At 43.1% G+C, this 20,943-nt stretch overlaps 1 protein-coding gene across 3 annotated transcripts; it reads left to right on the forward strand.

Moving 5' to 3' along the window:
• Positions 1-649: 649 nt before the first annotated feature.
• elk1 (ETS transcription factor ELK1) lies at positions 650-18,114 on the forward strand. Of its 3 annotated transcripts, none has more exons than XM_061840246.1 (11): positions 650-1,573; positions 3,701-3,909; positions 5,784-5,948; positions 6,026-6,193; positions 6,258-6,377; positions 9,412-9,822; positions 11,382-11,508; positions 13,898-14,016; positions 14,089-14,172; positions 14,253-14,354; positions 15,650-18,114. In XM_061840246.1, the coding sequence occupies exons 1-11, from the start codon at positions 1,549-1,551 to the stop codon at positions 15,746-15,748; spliced, it is 1,629 nt and encodes a 542-aa protein (XP_061696230.1). In that variant the 5' UTR covers positions 650-1,548; the 3' UTR covers positions 15,749-18,114. The 3 variants fall into 3 exon arrangements, with proteins under 3 accessions (XP_061696230.1, XP_061696237.1, XP_061696244.1); XM_061840253.1 differs by having other exon boundaries at positions 6,029-6,193; XM_061840260.1 differs by lacking the exon at positions 650-1,573 and adding an exon at positions 1,733-1,852.
• Positions 18,115-20,943: the final 2,829 nt, after the last annotated feature.

The raw sequence follows: 20,943 nt of genomic DNA on the forward strand, positions 1-20,943 counted from the left end.
TTATCCCAGCTGTCATCGAGCAGGTGGGGTACACCCTGAACTGGTTGCCAGCCAATCGCAGGGTACATGGAAACAGACAACAGTGAGACTCACAATCACAACCCAATTAATGCATGTTTTGGGGATGTGGGAGGAAACCAGAGTGCCCGGACACGCAGGCACAGGAGAACATGCAAACTCCACACAGGCAGTGCTAGGATTTGAACACCGGTTCTCAGAACTGTGAGGCCAACATTCTACCCAGTTGTTCCACCGTGCCGCCCTATTTGCTTTTAGCGTAAATTTAAAAAACACTTATTTTTGCAAAATGACTTTTTCATTTGCATAGAGCTTGGAAGATGACATCTGTTTTATTATGTTGTTCACATGTTGTAACATAAAACTATAACGAATATACAATAATTCCCAACATTGATGGGCATATTGGTTTTAGCGTAGTAAATATAAATGAAATGTACCAATAGTTTTTATCGTATACGGCCCTTAGAAAAAAATGTTTAGCGGTCCCTGTCGCATCAGAGGAGAAATTGTCCAGAGCAGCATCCTGTTAACATGCCTTTTTTAGCAGGTATTTACGCCAACCATGCTTTTACTTTGAAAGTATAAAACGGAAACGCTAACGTCTTAAGACATATGACTTGATGCAGGTCAAAAAATAAAATAAATAATGAGGAGGAGGCGTCCGTCCAAACCGGAAAAGAAAAAAACCAAAAACAGATGAGCGATTAAATGTTCCTTTGTTGGTTGAGTTTTCTGTCGTGGGGAGCCCAGGGCCTTTTTAAAAAACTACTTTTCGCCACTTCGGGGGAGAGTTTTGGCGGCTCTCGGAGGTGAACTCCGGGGCCGCAGCCCACGCAGTGGAGCGGCTTCGGTGGGCTGACGCACGCGAGAGGCGGGGGACTCTGAAAGCTGTCACTGGAGCTAATGCTAACGGTGTTAGTTCGATTGGTTAACTCATACGCGCACAAAACGCCACTCCAGGGGAAATCGATTTTTCCTTTGCTTTAAAAACACTTAACTCGGGTTTGAAGAGGCACCGCGAGATTCCACCGGGGAGGACGAGATTTGGAAGTCTGGGTAGCTTAGCATAGCATTTCCTCAGTAACACACGCACACGCGCACACACAAAATAGATCGACGTCCACGCGTTAAAATGCTTTCGTAAACACAACACTTGGACGTCCTTTAGGTGTATTGATAAGTGTGTAGACGCGCTATTTAATTATTAGAGGAGGGCGAATCGACGTTTCTCGTGGCTCCTAATGTTTTTATTTTCTTTAAGTTGTACATTTTTGGGGTGTTAGCATGGACGCTGCGCAGCCCGTCAGCGGCGTCTTGGAGCGGTTACGTAACAGCCGCAAGTCCGCCGACAAGCTGCCGCTCTGACAGCCGCAAACCCGGACACGCGTACACGCACACAAACACACTCCGAAGCGAACAAACAGCGAGTGGAGGGGCGTGAGAGAAGAGGAGCGACATAAAATATAGCATGGAGGAGCTGTGAGGCAGCTTGCACAAGTAAATAACAACAGCGACAATCTGAGAAATATGGATTCAAACCCGCTTATTAACGGTAAGGCGTGATTTTATGTGTGCGCGCGCGCGCGTGTGTATGTTAGAGAGAGAGAAAGCTCAACACGTGTGTTTCATTGGGATGCAAAGTGTGGTGGACTCATCAGTTGTTAGTGTATACGAGTGTATGTGATGTTTAAAAAAAAAAAAAAACATGATCAGATGGGAGGATTCTGCCAAAGCAAGAATGCTCAGAACTTCCATCCTTGCCCAGTTGTTGCCGTGGTGACCGCTGCTTCCAAGTTGTGCCCACCAGATTCCATTTAACTTCTATGACGAGGTACTACTACATAGTAATAATGTGACACAGTATTACCACATATTACAAGCATGACAGGGTACTACTATGCAATATTCCTACTCTAAAGGCAATCCTTTGTTATTGGGAAAGCCACTCTGGGTTTTTGGTGGACATGTCCTGCTGCAACGTAATTGGCTGCAGGACAGGCACTGTTGCGATATGATTTGTGGCTCCAACGTTTTCAGGGATGCAACATTGCTCACTGCTTGCCAAAGACCTGCTAATGTAAAGTGAGTTAAGTAGGCTATCAGGATTTTTTTGGGCCCGTGATCAATCAGCAAGTTAAAAAAAACAAAACAATAACCAGTCATTGATCCGATACGATAGACCAAAGTGGCTGTTGGTCTATGATCATTGAATTGTATATTATTTATTAACTGTATATATTTTTTACTTAATTGTTCAAAAATATATTTACAGTAAAAATTTGTATATTTTTCTTCTACTCATTTTTGTCGGGGGCCACATTATTGTTACGGTTTCCTTCAGAGGGCCGTTATGACTGTGAAACCATGAAAATCTTTCACCTCATATTTACACGAGAAATTTATGAGCTAGTTTTGGAATTAGAAATCAAGGTTAATGTGTTTTTAAAGTACTGCTGATATCTCAACATTATGATTTATGATATGACAATTTGATATTTTGGTACAGATTTGAGCAAAAATTATGGAAAATTCACACTCATAATTTGCCTTCATGGGCCACACAAAATCATTATGTGGGCCTGATCTGACCCCTGGGCTTTGAGTTTGACACGAGTGATATACAGTACTAATGTGTCCACTTTTTGTGACTTCTTTGTCTGTTGGTGTGCCGTATGATTTTTTTCTTATTGTAAAATATGTCCCTTGATTCCATAAAGGTTGGAAATCACTGTGCTATTGACGCCATGCATTCTAATCAGTCAGGTCAAACAAACATTACAACCTGACAGAAATAATGGGTGCCAACTGTAATCAAATGATTTTACATTCATGCGTCCATCTGTCCATTATGCTTTACTGTAATTAAATTACTTCACACATACCAAAATTTTAGAACATGATTTGAAATAATGCTTGGATGTTCACTTACAACAGTTAGTGCTAGTACTAGCTTGCTAGGCTACATACCATTTTGTTGCCTGCTTCTGAGCTGTATTGTATTAAAAGTACCGAAAGAAGTCTAAAAATAAACTCGCTTTTGAATTCAATAATACTGTACACGAAGGAGACGTATGCCAAATGTCTTTTGCGCATCTCTTGATCTAATCTGCTAAATATGACATTAAGTTCGATCAGCATAAAATGCTAATTTTCGAACTATACCAATCAGGCCGATCAGTGTAAATGATCGGTGTCACCATATAACACTCATTTCTGAAATCTGCATTCACAAGTCACAGCAAAAAAAGGCTCATAGCTCGAAACTCAACATGGATGTATTACCAGGGCGGCAGTGAGTGCCGGACTTGAATGGGTTGTGAAGCTGCAAAATGGAGAACGAGCGGTGGTGCCAGAACCTGATGCTCGCTCCACTAGAAGCAGATTTGGAGACTGATGTATTTTTCCAGAATGTTTACCACACACACACACACACACCAACTGGAGTGCCTTTGAGCAGAGCAGCGGGGCTCTGTGTCTCACAGTTACTGGTCGCCATGGTGATGGTTTCCAAAAATGATTGATGAGGTTGTTTCATAGCCACTCAGCCAATGACAAGGCCACTCATATGCATGTGTGAGCAAGAAAGCTGTGTGTATGTGCACATGTGGATGTGGTATGTTTGCGGATTTGTCATCAAACAGTCTTGTGAGCCATTTTTTCTTGCATGTGTGCCCATCAGCCATGGATCCGTCCATCACGCTTTGGCAGTTTTTGCTCCATCTACTGGACGACCAGCGACAGCGTCACTTGATCTCATGGACTGGAGAGGACGGCGAATTCAAGCTTCTTGATGCTGAAGAAGTGGCCCGACTGTGGGGCCTGCGCAAGAACAAACACAACATGAACTATGACAAACTCAGCCGCGCCCTCAGATACTACTATGACAAGGTATTAGCACATACTACTCTAACAAGTGTTCTCACGCTACTAAAACTATGATTTCAGTATGAAGATACTAGTACTACACATGGTATTAAATACAAATACCGCAAGATGATATCACATCATAGCACTATTACCACACGTTAATAGGACACAAAACCACCAAAGTTACACTGCAGTAATATTTTTTTGGGGTGGTGGAATACAACCTGACACAAAAACATGATAAAAGCTAGCATTTTTCTCCCCTCTGTTGGCCAGGGAAATATCAAAGGTCTATCCCATCCATTTTCTTAGGCTTATCCGAGGTCAGGTCTTGGGGGCAGTAGCTTTAAGAACAGACGTCCAGACTTTCTAGCAACTTCATCCAGCTCTTCCGGGGGGATCCCAAGGCTTTCCGAGGCCAGGGAGAAGGCAGTCTCTTCAGTGTGTCTCGGGTCATCCCCGGGGTCTCTTCCTGACATTGTTTGTATAGGGACGGAACAGCCAATATCTAGGGGTGCAGTACCCCATATTCCCAAAGCACTGCTCACAGGACTCCCCGATGGACATGGTCGAACACTCTCTTCATGTTCACAAAACGGATGTAGTCTAGTTGGCTGAACTCCCATGTACCTTCAAGGACCCTGGCGAGGGTGTAACGCTAGTCCGTTGTTCCACGCCCAAGACAAAAACCACACTGCCTGTCGGGAATCTGAGATTAGACTTCCCGACGAATCGTCCTCTCCATCACCCCTGAACAGACCATTACCAGGGAGGCTAAGGAGTGTGATGTGGGCGAATATCATCCACCCTCAGGGTCTTACCACCAAGGAGCTTTATAACCACCTCGGTGACCTCAACCCTTGAAATAGGAGAGCCCACTTCAGATGCCCAGACTCTGCTTCTCCAAGAAAAGACGTGTCTCTGGGTTAGGACTCTTCAAAGTATTCTCTCCACCGACTCACAAGTCCCTGAATTGAGGTCAGCAGCACCCCATTCCCATTATACACAGCGTTGATGTTTCCTCCTTTCGTTTACACCGGATGGTGTACCAGAATTTCCTCAAAGCCAGCCAGGACGTCTTTCTCCGTACCCTCACCGAACTTCTCCCATGCCCGAGTTTTTGCGCCAGCGACCACCAAAGCAGCATTCCGTTTGGCCAGCCAATACCTATTGGCTGCCTCAGGAGTCCCACGGACCAAAAACATCTGGTAAGGACTCCATCTTCAGCTTGACTCATCCCTCACAGTTGGTGTCCACCAACATGTTCGGGGATTGCTGCCACAACAGGCAACCTTACAGCTACAGCTCTGATTTGGCTGCCCAACCCTCCTCCTCCTGCGCCACATCAGAGCAACGTGGCGAGTCCAGCAGTCTCGCTAACTCATCTCGAATGTTCTGTTGGTACTGAAAGTCACTTGAAACTTTTATTTTGTGTTGGTAAACGAGGTTCAAAACTTCCTGGCTGGTGTAGCAGTGAGCAAACCGCCCAGGAAAACAAAGACAAAATACAAGTAAAAGCATTGATGAAAGCCGTTAGACGCTGCGTCTGTGCACACCACCATCTAGCAATTAAGGTAGTCTGAAGGCGGAGGGAGGCTACTCTCTCGTCCACCAGGATAAATGTACTGTACATTAGTGTGTATACCACTACAACCACAAAATACTACTGTGCAGTACTACCGTATGTAGTACCACAAACAGACTTCACAACTTTTTTCTCACATAAGACCACATCATACTACAAGCATAAAGCAATATTACTTATTACCACCCCATGGTAAATCTAAACAAGTGGTAGTGTGTAATGTTTACACTGGAAGTGTGTTTTGTTTTTGTGCATTTTTTGTGTGTGTTGATTGTGTTTGTGCGGGTGTCCGTGCGTGTCTGTTTTCCAGAACATTATCAAGAAGGTGAGTGGACAGAAGTTTGTTTACAGGTTTGTAAGCCAGCCTGACCCAACCCTGTCTGACGGGACACACACCCCTGAAGACAGCCAAAGGCGGGACAACCTGGACCCCAACAGCCAATCAAAAAGTTGTCCATCCAAGAACGCAGGACAGGTGGGTACAGATTTGTGGACCTTGATTGAATGTGTCAAAAACTTTATTGATGGATTAATTTGTGCGCTGATCGTCAGAAGTCGTCGCCCGGCAACTCGCATAAGAGTTCTAGGAATGACTACATGAAGTCGGGCCTCTACTCCACCTTCACCATCCAATCGCTGCAGGCCCCGCCTAACCCTCGGTCCATCAAAGCTGAACACCTCCTGGAGTCTGTCCCCAAACTGGACCGTACGCCCAGAGAGGTGAGGTAGGCCAGCTCAGTAATCCCGGACAGCATGCTCGTAATTCTTCTCCTTCACTTTGCAGGTTTCCTCTCCGTCAGTGGTTGGCGATCCGTCTCACCAGGTGATCGTCTCACAGCCATCACCGTGTCCCACGCCTGTTGTCAGCCCGCATACAACTGCCAGCACCTCCAGCCAATCACAGGTCGGTGTCAGGCCCTGTCATCTCAAGTCATCCCTGAAAAAGAAAAGTCTACAATTTTGCTATAAGGTGGCCGTTTTAGGTTATTTTTCCCCCATTTTCAGGAACAGACAAAAACGAAATGGTCAGACATTCTGTCCCAATTGCCACCAAATTTGAAGCACATCAACATCAAAAACAGACATTTTTTTCAAAATTCAGCTCTTATAGCCAGTTTCATGTATAAACCTACAAAAAGTCTCAAGACCCCATATTCGAAAATACAGGAAGTTTTTGTTTGTGGCGTAAAGGAAGCGATTTACTTTTGGCCATTGACAGAGGTCGTTCACAGAAGAAAAAATGGCCATATAAAAACTATGTGCATATGGATTATCTTTGTCTGATATCTACTTTTGTTTGATGATCTTAAATATGAAAGGGGGGAAATAAGAATTCAAAAAGGGCGCCTACTCTTTTGCAAGGCACTGTAAAGGACTTGATGATCCAGGCATGGGTCCAAATAGCATGCGTTCTTCGAGCTCATGCTGGCACAAGTAGTCCTGTCATGATAACTTTGTAGGACGATTTATTTTCCAAATTACGACCACAGTAAAAAATTATCTTTTTTTTTTTAATTTTATTTTATTTTTCAACCTCTGTAATAATGAAAAATAAGGAGCGCTCTCGAGCTGCTGCACTGTGTGGTTGGGTGAGTGAAGGCGTGGTGGAGATGAGCCCTTAATCTGTCAATCAAATAGTCTTCCTCACCATTGCTGGCACCATATGACGTTTAAGTACTAAATGTTAAATATCTCCTGGAGAAAATGAGTGAAGTGAAACATTTTACTGTTGAGAAGTGATAAACAACCTTTTTTGGACGGATGAATAGAGATTTTTGACAATGCAAACAAATCATGTCTCTAGACTACTTAAGAAAGCTTCTCAGCAAAAGAACACCCTGCCAACAGTGAAGAATGGTAGAGGAACATGTGGGGCTGGTTTGTGACATCTGGTACTGGATCCCTTGACCATATTAGATGTATTGTGAAATCAGAAAATTAGATTTTAGAGTGGAATGTCTTTCCCAGTGTAAGAAAACTTGGTTTTAGGCAAAGATCAAGACAAGTACCAAAAGCACATAGGAATGGTTAAAAAGGAAAAACACTGTTTTAAAATGCCCATCAATGAGTCCTGACATCAATCCAATTAAAAAACATTTGGGGGAGCTAAAATCTGCTATTGGGGAAACCTAGGAAGTGTAAAAACCTTATAGAAACAAGAAACCTTTATAAGGCTGTGTTATCGCTGATAAAGGGTGTGGGATTAATTATTGAGCTTTGCCAACAATGCCGCATGTGCTCTTTCCTGTTATCTATCCATCCATCAATTTTCTGTACTGGTTAGCCTCTTTCGGGTTGCAGGCGTGCTGAAAGCTATCCAAGCTAACTAAAGGCAGGAGGCAGCATACACCCTGAATTGGTTTCCACCCAATCGCAGGGTACAACCAAAACAAACAAACAACCACTCACATTCACACCGATGGGCAATTTAGAGTTTTCAATCAACCTACTATGTGGGGTTTTTGGATGTGGGAGGGAACTGGAGAACATGGAGAAAACCCACGCAGTCACAGGGAGAACATGCAGACTCCACAGACAGGGGAGGCCAGGATTTGAAGGCCAGTTCTCAGAACTGTGACGCAGATCTGCTAACTTGTCATCCACTGTTCCGCCATGAATGTGGTTCTTTTTTTTTCTTTCGTTGAAATAGCTTTTTTAAAGAAATGAAAAAAAATACAAAGGGCCTCCAAAATCCTGATGATAATAAGTATTGTAGAGCTTATGCAAAACATGAAGGGGTGCTAATAATGTGAGCAGGATTGTATGTGCGCTACAATCAAATACTGGCTGAATGGGTGCGTCACTGAGGTTATGCGTAATAGTTCATTTTCCCATGTGTTTGTTGCAGTCTGAAACGTGCTTGACACACATTTCACAGACTAGGGTTGTTTCTAAGTGATAGAAGGGCCCTTTTTTGGGACTATTTATGGCTCTCTAACCGTGACCATCGTTGGTGAAAGTCTTACAGAGTAGTTAAAAGTATAGAAAAGGAGATTCAATAAAATTTTGTCTCAGGTTAGTTTTTTTTTTTTTTTTTTGGGGGGGGGGGGGGGGAGTCGGGATCAGCCTAATTGGGCCTTAGCGGAACTGTTTTTTGTCTTTTTTAAACACTGGGTTGGACATTTTTTATTAAACACCTTGGATTGGGCGGGAGTGAGATTGATCTCTGGGAGTGGGAGGGAGCGGGACTTTTTTCAAACGCTCACTTGTGATTGGGAGTGACTTGGCTCAACCTCTTCGGGAAAGGAAAATCCTACAAGCAAAAACATGACAGTCTGCCGAAATGCGTTTCTAGTTGGAACAATGACCACTTCCACCAGAGTGCAGCACAGCAGGACTTTTGAAAACTGAATGATGGGTTCTGGAGAAATTGAGCGTTTATTCAGGAAAAATGTTTTTGGGAAAAATTTTTGTGTGATATCGTCTGCACAAAATCTTGGCAGAAAACCCTTCTAATTAGAGTAAAATTACCATGACGTTTCAAACGGTGTCCTTTCCCCAAAATACTCGACAAGCACACATGGAACATGATTGGTGAGAAGAACAATCTGAGCAGTAGAATTGGTCATGTGCTTAAGGATTCAAAATTATTTATGGAGAATTTTAGAGGCTCAATCATTTTTTTTTCGTTTTTTTTTAATTTCACTAAGATTGTAGCAGGTTGTCATGTTGCTACCACATAAAGTTCCTAATCACATTTCAATATGGTGCCTTTGCACTGAGATGCTACAAGTTGCGCCAAAGCATTACTTTTATGTTAGCGATTTGGCATGAGTGGATAGTTAACAGGATAGGTAAAAAGAAATAAATGAGTCATTAGGTGAATGGGCGAGTAAAGAATTGTGACTATGCAGGGGAACAGTGCATTCCAAGAAGTGCTGGTATTACAGTAATTAAATATGTGTTAACAAGTTGTCCTGTGTGTGTGTGTGTCACAGAATCCTCCTGTGCCTCCTCTGAGTGACCATCCCCACATTTACCTCACCAGCGTCAGGGACCCTTCCTCCCTCACCCCCCTCCTTCCGTTGGCTCAGGTCGGGGGTTCAGTGAGTCCCGTCCAGCCGCACCAATCAATCGTCGGTGCCCAGACGCCGCCACAGGATGAGTGCAGGGAATTGGCCAATGTCGCCGGGTTCCCTCCCCAACCTACTCCCTCTCAGTCCGTCTTGGTCATAATCAACCCTCCGCCCTCGCAGCAGCAGCGTGCTACCGTGGCGTCTACACCTTCCTCAGTTGTCCCACCCCTCGCACGCCCCCCGCCGCCACCCATTGCCATTAAAGAGGAGACACTACCGTCCGAGGAGGAGCTTTTGGAGATGGTGGCATTGGAGGAGAAACGGGTGGATGAGGTGAGAGCAGCATTATATAAGTTACAGTGGTGCCTTAAGATACGAGTTGTCATTCGGATGTTTTTTTTTTGTTTTGTTTTTTTGCTTTGACTCACAAGCGCAAACTTGACTTATGAGCGAACTCAACTCTCACTCCACAATAATGAACAATTTGGCAGATAAACAATTCTTCCCAAAAGAGGTTTCATGGTGTTTATGGAGCTCGTGCACCTTCTTCATCAAATCACATCACTGGCCGGAAGTGTCAGTCAAGCAAAGCATTGCTCAATGCTAAGTCGGTTGGAGATGATGTGAAAATACGTCTTATAGCATGACGTCCAGAGTTTTGTCCAATACCGTTAAACATTTAGAAGGTGATAATAAACCAAGGTACGTGGAAAAATGAGAGACACTTGGCATAGAGGACCCATATTTAATGCCAAAGTCGATGTTTTCGCCGATAAGAAATTGGACTATTATGCCGCTTCCGCTTGTCTTACACAACTGGATCTACACATGTATCTGGTGAGTAAGTCGTCGAGATTTCCACGGAAGAGTTTGAAAGCGGTGAAAAGTCAGGACATGTACAAATACTTCGTTGCTGGATCTGTTCTCAATCAAGAATAAATCCCACATAGGGATAGAGCTACTCAGATTTTTTCAATACAAATACCAATGTTTTAAGAAATGACCCCTGGTTTTACACAAAGTTGCATTCATTAACTATGATTGGGGAAAAAAAAACAGCGAGTTGGCTCCTCCGTACACAAAGTGTTGCGGCCACACGTATACCTAGTAAACCTATGTGTTGCGGACGGTTTATTTTCTTTTTTTAAATACGCATTGGACTCATTTGAGAACAATGCATACTAGGGGGAAAAAAAGTCTGTCAGGGAGACGTTTACCAAATATTAACGTGTGGCTGCAACATGCTCCGTTTACGTTTGTGACGACTCCCTGTCGTTGTTTTCCTTTTTTTTTTTAAACGCATTGTTCTCAAATGAGCCAACTTGGCATTATAAATACTTTTTGGGAATTTGAGATTGAGAAGACTAATTCCTACCTGAATGAAGTGATCGCTACACAGTCGTGTGTATTTGGTTGGGCACCATCCATCACATTTGATTGCCAAAATCCATTGCTCTTTTCTCATCTTTTCAGCTGTTATTTCATAGAACGATCTCTTTGAATATCTGCCTCGTCTGTGGTAACAACCAACAGTACAACAGGTCTCCAGCATTGTGTATATTCTGCTCCGGTTCAATTTCCCCCACACTGTCGACCAGCTCTTTTTGACCAGCAATTTGGCGCCGTGAAAATGGTGACGTCATGTGCAAGAGCTCTATTGCCACACCCAGTTGAAATTTATTGTAAAAATAGACAAATCTGAGTATTACTTACTACTGCCTTAGAATTTACCTGCTAGCTTAGTGCTAAAACATAATGAAAAATTCCCAGACTGGCTAAGAAAATAATGTTGATAGGGAAGCAAAATATTTGTACTCTACTCGATTACGAGAGTGAGTTAGGGGACGCTCTCGTCTTGCCGATTACTCATGGCTTGTTTTTACCTTTCTCAGGTTCCTCAGCTAATTCGCGACACGGGTGACCCACAGGTGCCGCTCACCATTGTTGAATCTCCGTCCACTCCCAGCGTCCAGCCTAGGGAGGAAAGACTGGATGGAGAAGAAAAGGACACACAAACAGGTAACGGACAAGATGACCTCCTACTTTTTGTTGGAGTTCAAAGTTACAAATGGTGGAGCTAAGTTTGGCTGTAGTTGTTTGTGGAAGGGAGAGTCTAGTCCATGTGTATGTTTTCCCTCTGTTGAGTGGATTAAAAAGCTCAAACTAATAAACAAAAGAGGTGCTATTATTGCATGAGTCTTTTTATTTTTATGGGTCGTGAATAGAGGTTCCCATTTTTCTGGACTCCCACTGGGTCTGGGGCGATGGATGGCAATTTCACTTTTAATCACAGGGCTGGGCAGGAGCGAAGGTTTTCGTGAGTGGGAACAGTGAAAACAAAGTCACCGGGAATGGACAAAAGTAGACACCATCATAGTGAGAGTTGATTGGAGTTGAAACTGTGGTGGGAGTAAAACCATGATGTAGTTCAATGGTATTAAAAGCAGAGCTGTTACTGACAAAGAGCATCCAGATGTCGGCATTCTTGTGTTCTATGTGTTCCAGCACTGAGTGGAGAGCGATGGTATCATCTGCTGACCTCTTTTCCCTGTAGATGGGCTGAAAGGGGTCAAAGGTCAGGGGTGACTTAATTGTTTATGTGCCATAGCATGAGTCTCTCCAGGCATTTTGGGACAAGAGGGCTGAGAGCAATAGAACTTTAGTCGTTAAAACAGTTCACAGCATGCTGTTAGGGGACAGGGATAATGACTGCGTATTTGAGGCAGGATGGGAGAGCGACTAGTGACAAAGACAGATTGAAGATATTGAAGATAGCTCAAAAGCACAGGCTGTGAGTACCTTCCAAAGTACTCCATCCGGACCAACTGCCTTCCTTGGATTCACGGATCTGAATGCTTTCCTCACCTCATACTCTTGTACAGACAGTACCTGGATGTCATTGTCAGGAAAAGCAGAATATGGTGACGTCCTGACCTTTTCCTCAAAACGTACAAAAAAATGCCGTTTAGCTCCTCTGCCAGCGATGCCTCGGTCCCGAGAATGATGGGTGAGCTGCCCTTGAAATGGCTGACTTGCTGCACGCCCTGCCACATCCTCCTTGTGATGTTGTTTGTAAGACACTCCTCAGTTTTCCTTTTGTAGGTCCATTTGGCCTCTTTCATGCCCCTTTTTGGGCCAGCTCTTGCTACTGCATATAAAGCCCTGTCACCTGATTTGTAATCCATATCACGAGCTCTAAGAAGGTTGCAGGTGTGTCACGTCATCCTGGGTTTCTGATTAGGATAAACCCAGAGGATTTTCTCGATTGTAACATTTTCTGTGCAACTTGAGATGTAAAATAGCACCCTTTGTTTGAACTCCTCAAGGTCATGTTGTTCAAATACGCCCCGAGTTGTCTCATCAAAATAGTTTTGCAATTTAGGGAGAGCATCTGCAGGCCAGATGTTAACAGTTCTTGTGGTGAGTTTTATTTTCCTCCTGAGAGGGGCATCGGCTGGGGTCAAACAGACAAGGATGTTGGACGGTTACTGCTCTGTGGGCCTGCTTGATGTTTGAATACACAAGATCCAAATGCCTTCTCCCCTCTGGTGGAACATTTCACATGTTGGGTGAAATTGGGGAAAAAAGTTCTTAGACATGGCTGGTTGAATTCTTCAGCCATGATGCGTGCCCCTCCGGGGGTAAGCCCTTTGGTGTTTATGTACAGTGTATAGTCTTAGCGGCAGGTGGAATGTAGGCAGCTGTCATAACTACGTTTGATAGCTAGCTCTTTTGGCAAGAAAAAGGGTCTTTGTGAGACTGACAAAGACTGTACATCCGGTGAGCGATAACTGTCAGTGATCAGGCGATGTGAGCACCAGACAAGCAAACAGACAAACAATCGCCATATTGGGGAGCAAAGAGCCTCCGCACTACAGCGTGTCGCCATCTCGCTCTTATCAATGGTGACAAAAATAAGTACCGCAGGTGGTTTCCCACATCGGGCCCAACATATTTTGTCAAGACCAACAAAAATTCTTATAGTGTGACATAATCCATGAGCAATGTGATTTGGCCTCTGCAAAAGCCCTTTTGGCGTCATAACATGTTTTTATTTTGGGGGAATGGGCCTAGAGGTGCGCAGAGCTATCTCCCATTTAGTGTGAAATATTGGCAGTTGGATGGGATTTTTTTAATTTTTTTTTTTTTTTTTTTTTTGGGGGTCAAAATTATTTATTTATTTATTTTAACACCAGGCTTGGATGGAGTAGGAGCAAAAATCTACAGGAGTGGAACAGAGCTGGATTTTTTTTTTCCCTGATATCAAACAAGCTTTGAAACAAGCAAGTTTTATTCAAGCAGAAATAGTGCAAAAATAGTTTTCCTTTACAGATATTGTGAAAATATATGCTTCTTGGAAAATTGTCCCTTTTGTCAAAATGTAAATTTAGTTTGTTTGTTTTTCTAGGCTCATCAGTCCCCGCTGTGACATCACCGATTTCAACTCTGGATGTGATTCCTCCCAAACCGAAAAAGCCTCGAGGCTTGGAGCTGCCCTCCCTACCCCCAGGCCTTTCCCTGGATAAGGTAATAATCCACTCATCAGTTTAGGCGACAAGTCCATGCTCTCACACACCTTGCTGTTTATATTTCCGCCAGGTCAATGCCGCCGTCAACAGTTTGTTGGCGCCCGGTTCGGCCACCAACACACTGACGCCTACCGTCATCACTTCGCATGCTCTGGTAAGTCAAAAACTGCCCAGAGTGACAACACATCCACACCCCGCAGCCGAGACTGACACATTGACGTGTTTTTCCTCCAGACTCCCGTCCTGTTGACCCCCAGTCCGCTCCCCTCCACCATCCACTTCTGGAGCACGCTTAGTCCCATCGCACCTCGCTCGCCTGCAAAGCTTTCCTTCCAGGTAACTCTCCCTCGTCATTTCCTCTCCTCTCAAGAAAAAGAAACCACTTGAAAATATCCATATTTAGGTTCTGATGATCTCTCACGGTGCACTTATACAAGCAATTATTTAAAAAAAAATTGGAAGGTCTGTTGCGGATCAATTACAGGGAGTCCTCGGTCTATGACTGAGATCTTATACTACAGTAGTGACTTAACTCGAATTTCGACTCAAGTCGGATTCCACCATTAAAGTCAGAATTTAGATCAAAATACTTTGTATAAAAAACAAATACATTGAAATAAACAAGGTGATGTACTTAGCATTACTGCTGAGATGTGGATGGAGAAGAAGAGAGGGAGGCTGTGCTTTGCTATTGTGACGGAACCTAGTCCTCAATCCTATCCGTCTCAACAAGTATCAAAGAACCTCGTTTTGTGATTATTGTATCCAACATAGGAACGGAACCCTTCACATGCGCTAAAATATGGGCTTTGTCTTTAATAATTGTCACCACGGTTGACCGACTGAACCCTTGGTCGTGTTGGTGTCTCTCCTTTCTCCAATCTTTTTATACTTTTTAGCTTGGTTCCCAAGGTATTGGATTTTCTTTTGGCCGCGGAAGCATTGCTAAAATACACCGCTTTCTTCTTTGGGGCCATAATGTCAAAAAAGGAGGGCGAAAAATGCAAAGAAACTCCCGCCGCACAAACACGGACAAGCATGAGCCAGACAAAACAACGGACAGGCGTTGTAAAGTCGAAAAGTCTTAGGTTGAGACAATCTTAACCTGAGGACTCCCTGTACTCACTTTTTTATGTCCTTTTTTTTCCCAGGTATGATTTTTTTTTTTTAAATGTACAACTTTAAAACATCTTTCTGAAGTACAGTTGAACCCCACTATACACAGGGGACTGGGAATTGTGAAAATTTATAATTGATGCTCCTTAATAATAGCTAAGGAAAACAACTGAAAAAAATGTGGGGGATCAGGTGATTAAAAAAAAATGCAGATAAGTATTCTGAAAATAGATTCAGTAAATAGTTGAATTTGCGAATGCCTAACCAACTGTGCAGGGCTCCACTGCAAAAACGTTTCTGGGGGAATTGTAATTATTTTTAATATCTCCCCAAAACTTCACTCCACTTGGAAGTTGTCAGCCATATTCGAGTATTACAGAAAGTACATGGTTATGTGAAAGTTTTTTTTCAATCAACAGTCTTCGTTTTGCTGTGAAATCTTTAAGTGGGTGAGTTTGAGATTCGCAATTCGCAAGTGGACTAAAGTTGACCGTAAACGTTTGTTTCTCCTCCAGTTCCCGACGAACGGCAGTAACCAGATCCACATCCCGGCGCTGAGTGTCGACGGTCTGTCCACCCCTGTAGTTCTGTCCCCCGGCCCCCAAAAGCCCTGAACATTGTCAGCATATCATGAGGCTGTTGGCCCTGTTATTTGCGCCAAGATGGCAACATGGCCGCCATCTGCTGCAACGTACGCGCTCTCCAGTCGGAGTGACCAACAGGAAGAGACTTTGATTGTTTCCTGTTTGTGAAGAAGAGGAAAATAATTTTTCCATGGTGAGCTAAAGCTACTCCTCATGAATATTCATGAGGAGGAGCTTTTCTTTTCTACTTATTTATTCCGTGCTAGCTGACGTATTTTACCGACGGTTGATGGGCATCTCTTCACTCTGATCTTTTTTCGATGGGAGTATTTTTTTTTTTCCCCGCCCTCAAAGAGTGCTGCTACTGGACACCAGGATGTGATCATCAGGATGACAATGGACAGATTTTCTTATTCAAAGAAATGTTTTGTTTTGGAGCGCCTGCAAACATTCCTCGAAGGCCGTCAGAGTCTTGTCAGGAGATTCCTGGCTTCATTCCATCTGCAGGCTTGCTTGTTGAGCATCTCCACTGGAGGACGCCTTCTGCTGCAGCTTCAAAGCCACGATGTCTTTGTTTACTGGAAAACTGTTTTGACACGTACTGCGACCCCCTCCCCTCACCCAACGTGACGGTTGATGGTGTCCTTGAGCAAATCAAAGAGGACAGAAGAACAAGAAGTCATTACTTTGATGCTTGCATGGTCACCACAGCATCTCAACATTGACTGTTGTTTCGATATACACATTTATGCTCGATGCAGTGAAACCACTTTGGACCTGAGTGACATGTTGACTGTTTTTCGGCCTTTTGGGCAGAGGGGTTAGTAAGTAACTCCGTGGGTGCTGCGCATTGAACCGTGGGCTCAATCCCCATAGGACGATTGGATGAAAAAAATTGAAAGCCTCCAAATAGGCGGTGGGCCAAGTATGCCCACGGGCCACACACAGCGAGTGACTTCTTCAATCAGACCCGCTGAGCGTGTACATTATCAAGAGCCCTGTTAGAGTTATTGAATTTATGTAAGTTTTTTTCCCTCGTCAAATAGATGTATTGAAATTGATTTTTTTTTCCATTTTTCATTCATTGAATAATTTGTCAATACAAAATAATTCTATTTTTATCAAAAATGGTTGAAAGTGAATAAGAAAGTATAGAAAAAAATAAGAGAAAAATACTGATTATTTTGCTAAAATACTGTATTTACATAAGTACAAACATTTTAGTAAAATAATTAAAAGTTGTATTTAATTATTTGTTAACCATAATTGGCTCTGTAATTAACAATTTACAATTTTAGCTTTTTTTAAATTTTATTTTGTACCTGATCAGGCCCATTCGTTCGTTTTCAAAATCAACATCTCAAACGTTTACTCACCTTTGCCCAAAAGCTTGTGCATCCCCGTCAAAAAAATTAAGCTGCCAAAGATGTCCAATTAGAGCCAAGTACAGTTTGGTCCCGAGGGGAAAAAAAAAATCCCCAACTCTCCGCACGATGAGACGACGGCGCCGTTTCCCATTCTCTTTAACGCAGCACTTGAGGCTTTGCGTATGACTGTTCTATTTTTCTAGTAGAGAGCCACTGCTTTATTTTGTCTATTGAAGAGAACAAGAAGAAAGAAAGAAAAAGCCTTAAAGTTGTTGCCAGTGACGCAGCAGGATGTGATGTTGGGAGTAATCTTATTATTTTATTTTGTTTTTTCAAAAGTGGGGATGGCCCCACACCAAGCCATTTATCATGGAACGGTTTGGATGAACTTTTCCTTTCACCAGCAGAGCAGGAAGAATGTTTTTATACTGATGACGTCAGGATCGGCTGTTGGGGTCTTATTAGTGCTAATAGGTGGGTGTTTCTTTGTGGGAGGGGGGGTGCAGTGGCGATACTTCACAAGTTGATATTTTATCTTCTCTTTTCTGTACAAAGAGCTTAAATGATGTGTAAATGCTGGGTGGTGGGTGGGCTGGGGATTTAGTGTATAATGTTGACGCAATCCTCTTTGGCCCTGCCCTTCCTTACCTGCCATTGACTAAGAAGTGTATTGATGTAACAGGGGCAGGAATTTATTTTTCTGAGACTTATTCATATTTACTGAAAATATAAAGACAAATTATTTTTATGGGTCGCGTTCTCCCTTCTCGTGTTTGTTAATGTTGTACAGATGTCTGTTTTTCTGACGTGTACACACACACACACACACACACACACACACACACGTACACATATGGGGTGAAGTGTTATAAAATTGTCCAATTCAAACTGCTGAGTCATCACTTTTGTATGATTTTTTTTTTGTGTGTGTTCTTGCATATTTAGCACTTACATTTTTGGGATCACAAAGACAATTTTAATCTCAAACAATAGCATTTGAGTGAAATAAAAAGTTCATTCATTCATCCATCCATCCATCCTCTTTTGAGTCAGGTTGTGGGGGCACAAGGTTTAGCAGGAACACCTGACTTTCTTCTCCCCAACCACTGCATCCAGCTCTACTGGGGGGTATCCCGTGGCCAGCTGGAAGACATAGTCTCTCCACCGTGGTGAGACATGCCCAGAACACCCCAACAGGTAGGCATCCATTAGGAGTGTTCGACCAAGCAAAATTACTCATAAAATAATACACAGAGTCTTCCAGAAGTTTGCAAAAGAACCCTGAATGACATCCAAAGGAATTGCAGGGCTCACTGGCCTCAGTTAAGGTCTGGTCGTGACGCAGCAATTTGAAGGATGTTACAGTCAAGGAGAAAATGAGAGGGATGTGCTCACTTTTCTGACATATTGTAGATAATCAGTATTAATGTCTAATGAAAGGATCACACCCCTGAGTGAAAATGTCTAAATTGGGCCTACTTAGCCAGTTTCCCTCCCTCGTGTCTTGTTTGTCATCTAGGTGCTCAGGTGTGAAGTCATGAGCAGGGATGTTAAACTTGGTTTTATTTCTCTCTCACGCTCTCTTCTATCTCTCTGTCATGTCACCAGAAGTTAAATATGGCTCCAAGATCTTTTGTTTTCCATAAAAATGCCTTTGGCCATAGGTGTCAAATTTATTGCAGCCTAATTTGATGATGTGACAAAATCAAAAAAAAAAATCAAACCATCATTAATATAAAAGTTGGTGTTTTGTGAGTACATTTGGAAAATCTAATTAGTTCTGAAATATTTAATGAAGTATCTAAATCTACAAGATAGCCATGGATTTATTAAAGGAGCGATAAGGTGTTCATGGTCCATGTTTTATGAACAAGTTTTTTTTTGTTCAAGAAAAAATAATTTCCAATAATATGAATTAATTTTGCATTGGTAAATGCCAAATTGATTTTAGAAAGCCCCTTTTCCATTACCAAAGCCAACACGCCACCCCAGTTCTGGTGTGGTTTCAGTGGCATTAACTGGAGACCAAATTTACTGCAAGTGTGGAAAGGGTTAGTTAATTAACGCTCACCCTGCACTTTACTATAAAGTGGCAGTATTTTGACAGATTTTATATATTGAATTCCCCACCTCTAAAAGGTCAACTTTTCAGGAAACTATATATATATTACATTGCCCTTTGGAATTAGAATTAAGATCAAAGATCAATGTGCATAGTTTTTAAACACTATATTGTCTGCTGAACCACACAAACGTAAGCGAGAACCTGTAAATATATACGTACTTAATCATGCAGAAAGATAGATGGATAAGTTTCATGGCATTTTATGACAACAGCGTTCCACCCCTCTCACAGGCATCCTGCAGTTGTAAGTCCTGTTAAATACATTGCAGCTGCTGATGGTTCAAACCTCCGTTCCGAATGATTGACAGTAGCACATTTGGCTTCTAACCTGCCCACAAAGGACAAGTCACATTAGCTTCTTCTTTTTTTTCGACTTGTCCCGTTAGGGGTCGCCACAGCGTGCCATCTTTTTCCATCTAAGCCTATCACATGCATCTTCCTCTCTAATACCCACAATCCTCATGTCCTCTCTCACCACATCCATCAACCTTTTCTTTGGTCTTCCTCTCGTTCTTTTGCCTGGCAGCTCCATCCTCAGCACCCTTCTACCAACATACTCACTCTCTCGCCTGTGATCATGTCTAAACCATCGAAGTCTGCTCTCTCTCACCTTGTCTCCAAAACATCCAACTTCGGTTGTCCCTCTAATGAGCTCATTTGTAACCCTATCCAACCTGCTCAATCCTAGCAAGAACCTCAACATCTTCATTTCTGCTACCTCCAGTTCTGCTTCCTGTTGTCTCTTCAGTGCCACCGTCTCTAATCCGTACATCATGGCCGGCCTCACCACTGTTTTATAAACTTTGCCCTTCATCTTGGCGGAGACTTTTCCGTCACATAGAACACCAGACACCTTCCGCCAACTGTTCCATCCCGGTTGGACCCATTTGTACGAGTCACATTAGCATTGAGGCTAATTCCCTAACTAGCACAGTGTGTTGATTAGTGCTCCTTAATGTCACCCCGGTCGCAGTACTCAGAAATTTGATGACTTTATAACATTATTTAAGGGGGGGCTATTGATTCAACAAGCAACACAAAAATCTGAACAAGTGGAATCACTCTTATCCCAGTAAACTTGTTAAATGGGCTGGATTGTTGAACCCATTGGCAGGCCAGTTTTGGGCCGCGGCCCATACATGTGACACCCCTGGCCTAAGCTATGAGAAGATTGACAACATCCTGAAACTGAGCTGCAGCATGGTACCCAAGACTGTCCAGATTCCACTCAAAAGAGTCCTCACGATGGTCGACAAGCTTTTGTTGACATAGCTTTGGAAAATAAACGAATGAGTCCTGCCACCATGACTGCAGAAGCGGAAGAGGGGGCGGGGGGGTGCATCAGCATCAAATTGGTCATCCTCTTCTAGCCTCTTCTAAAGATGATGAACAAGAAATACAACAAGCACTTTTCTCAAGACAATCCGACTAAGGACCTGGAATACTGGAACCATTTCCTTGGATCACAAATTTGGTTTAGACGGTATCTAATATGTGTGAGCAGTGCAAAGACTAGTGTATTAAGCATGGTGGTTCTCGAGGCATTGTCTGGAGCCACAAGAGTGGTACCGGTTCTGGGGAACTGCAGTCCATTGAGAGAACCATGAACGCCAACTCGTACTGTGACAGTGAAGCAGACCATGAACATTTCCTTTTGGAACTTGGCCGTAGGACAGTGTGCCAACATCATGATTAGTCAAAACACCCCTCCAAAATGTCCGTTGCCTTTCTCG

The sequence above is a fragment of the Syngnathoides biaculeatus genome, chromosome 2 (assembly GCF_019802595.1).
Source record: "Syngnathoides biaculeatus isolate LvHL_M chromosome 2, ASM1980259v1, whole genome shotgun sequence".
NCBI lineage: Eukaryota > Metazoa > Chordata > Actinopteri > Syngnathiformes > Syngnathidae > Syngnathoides > Syngnathoides biaculeatus.

Coding starts and splice junctions, on each gene's coding strand:
- elk1 (XM_061840246.1), top strand. CDS start 1,549: ATGGATTCAAACCCGCTTATTAACG. Junction 3,910..5,783: donor TCAGATACTACTATGACAAG/GTATTAGCACAT, acceptor TCTGTTTTCCAG/AACATTATCAAGAAGGTGAG. Junction 9,823..11,381: donor AGGAGAAACGGGTGGATGAG/GTGAGAGCAGCA, acceptor TACCTTTCTCAG/GTTCCTCAGCTAATTCGCGA.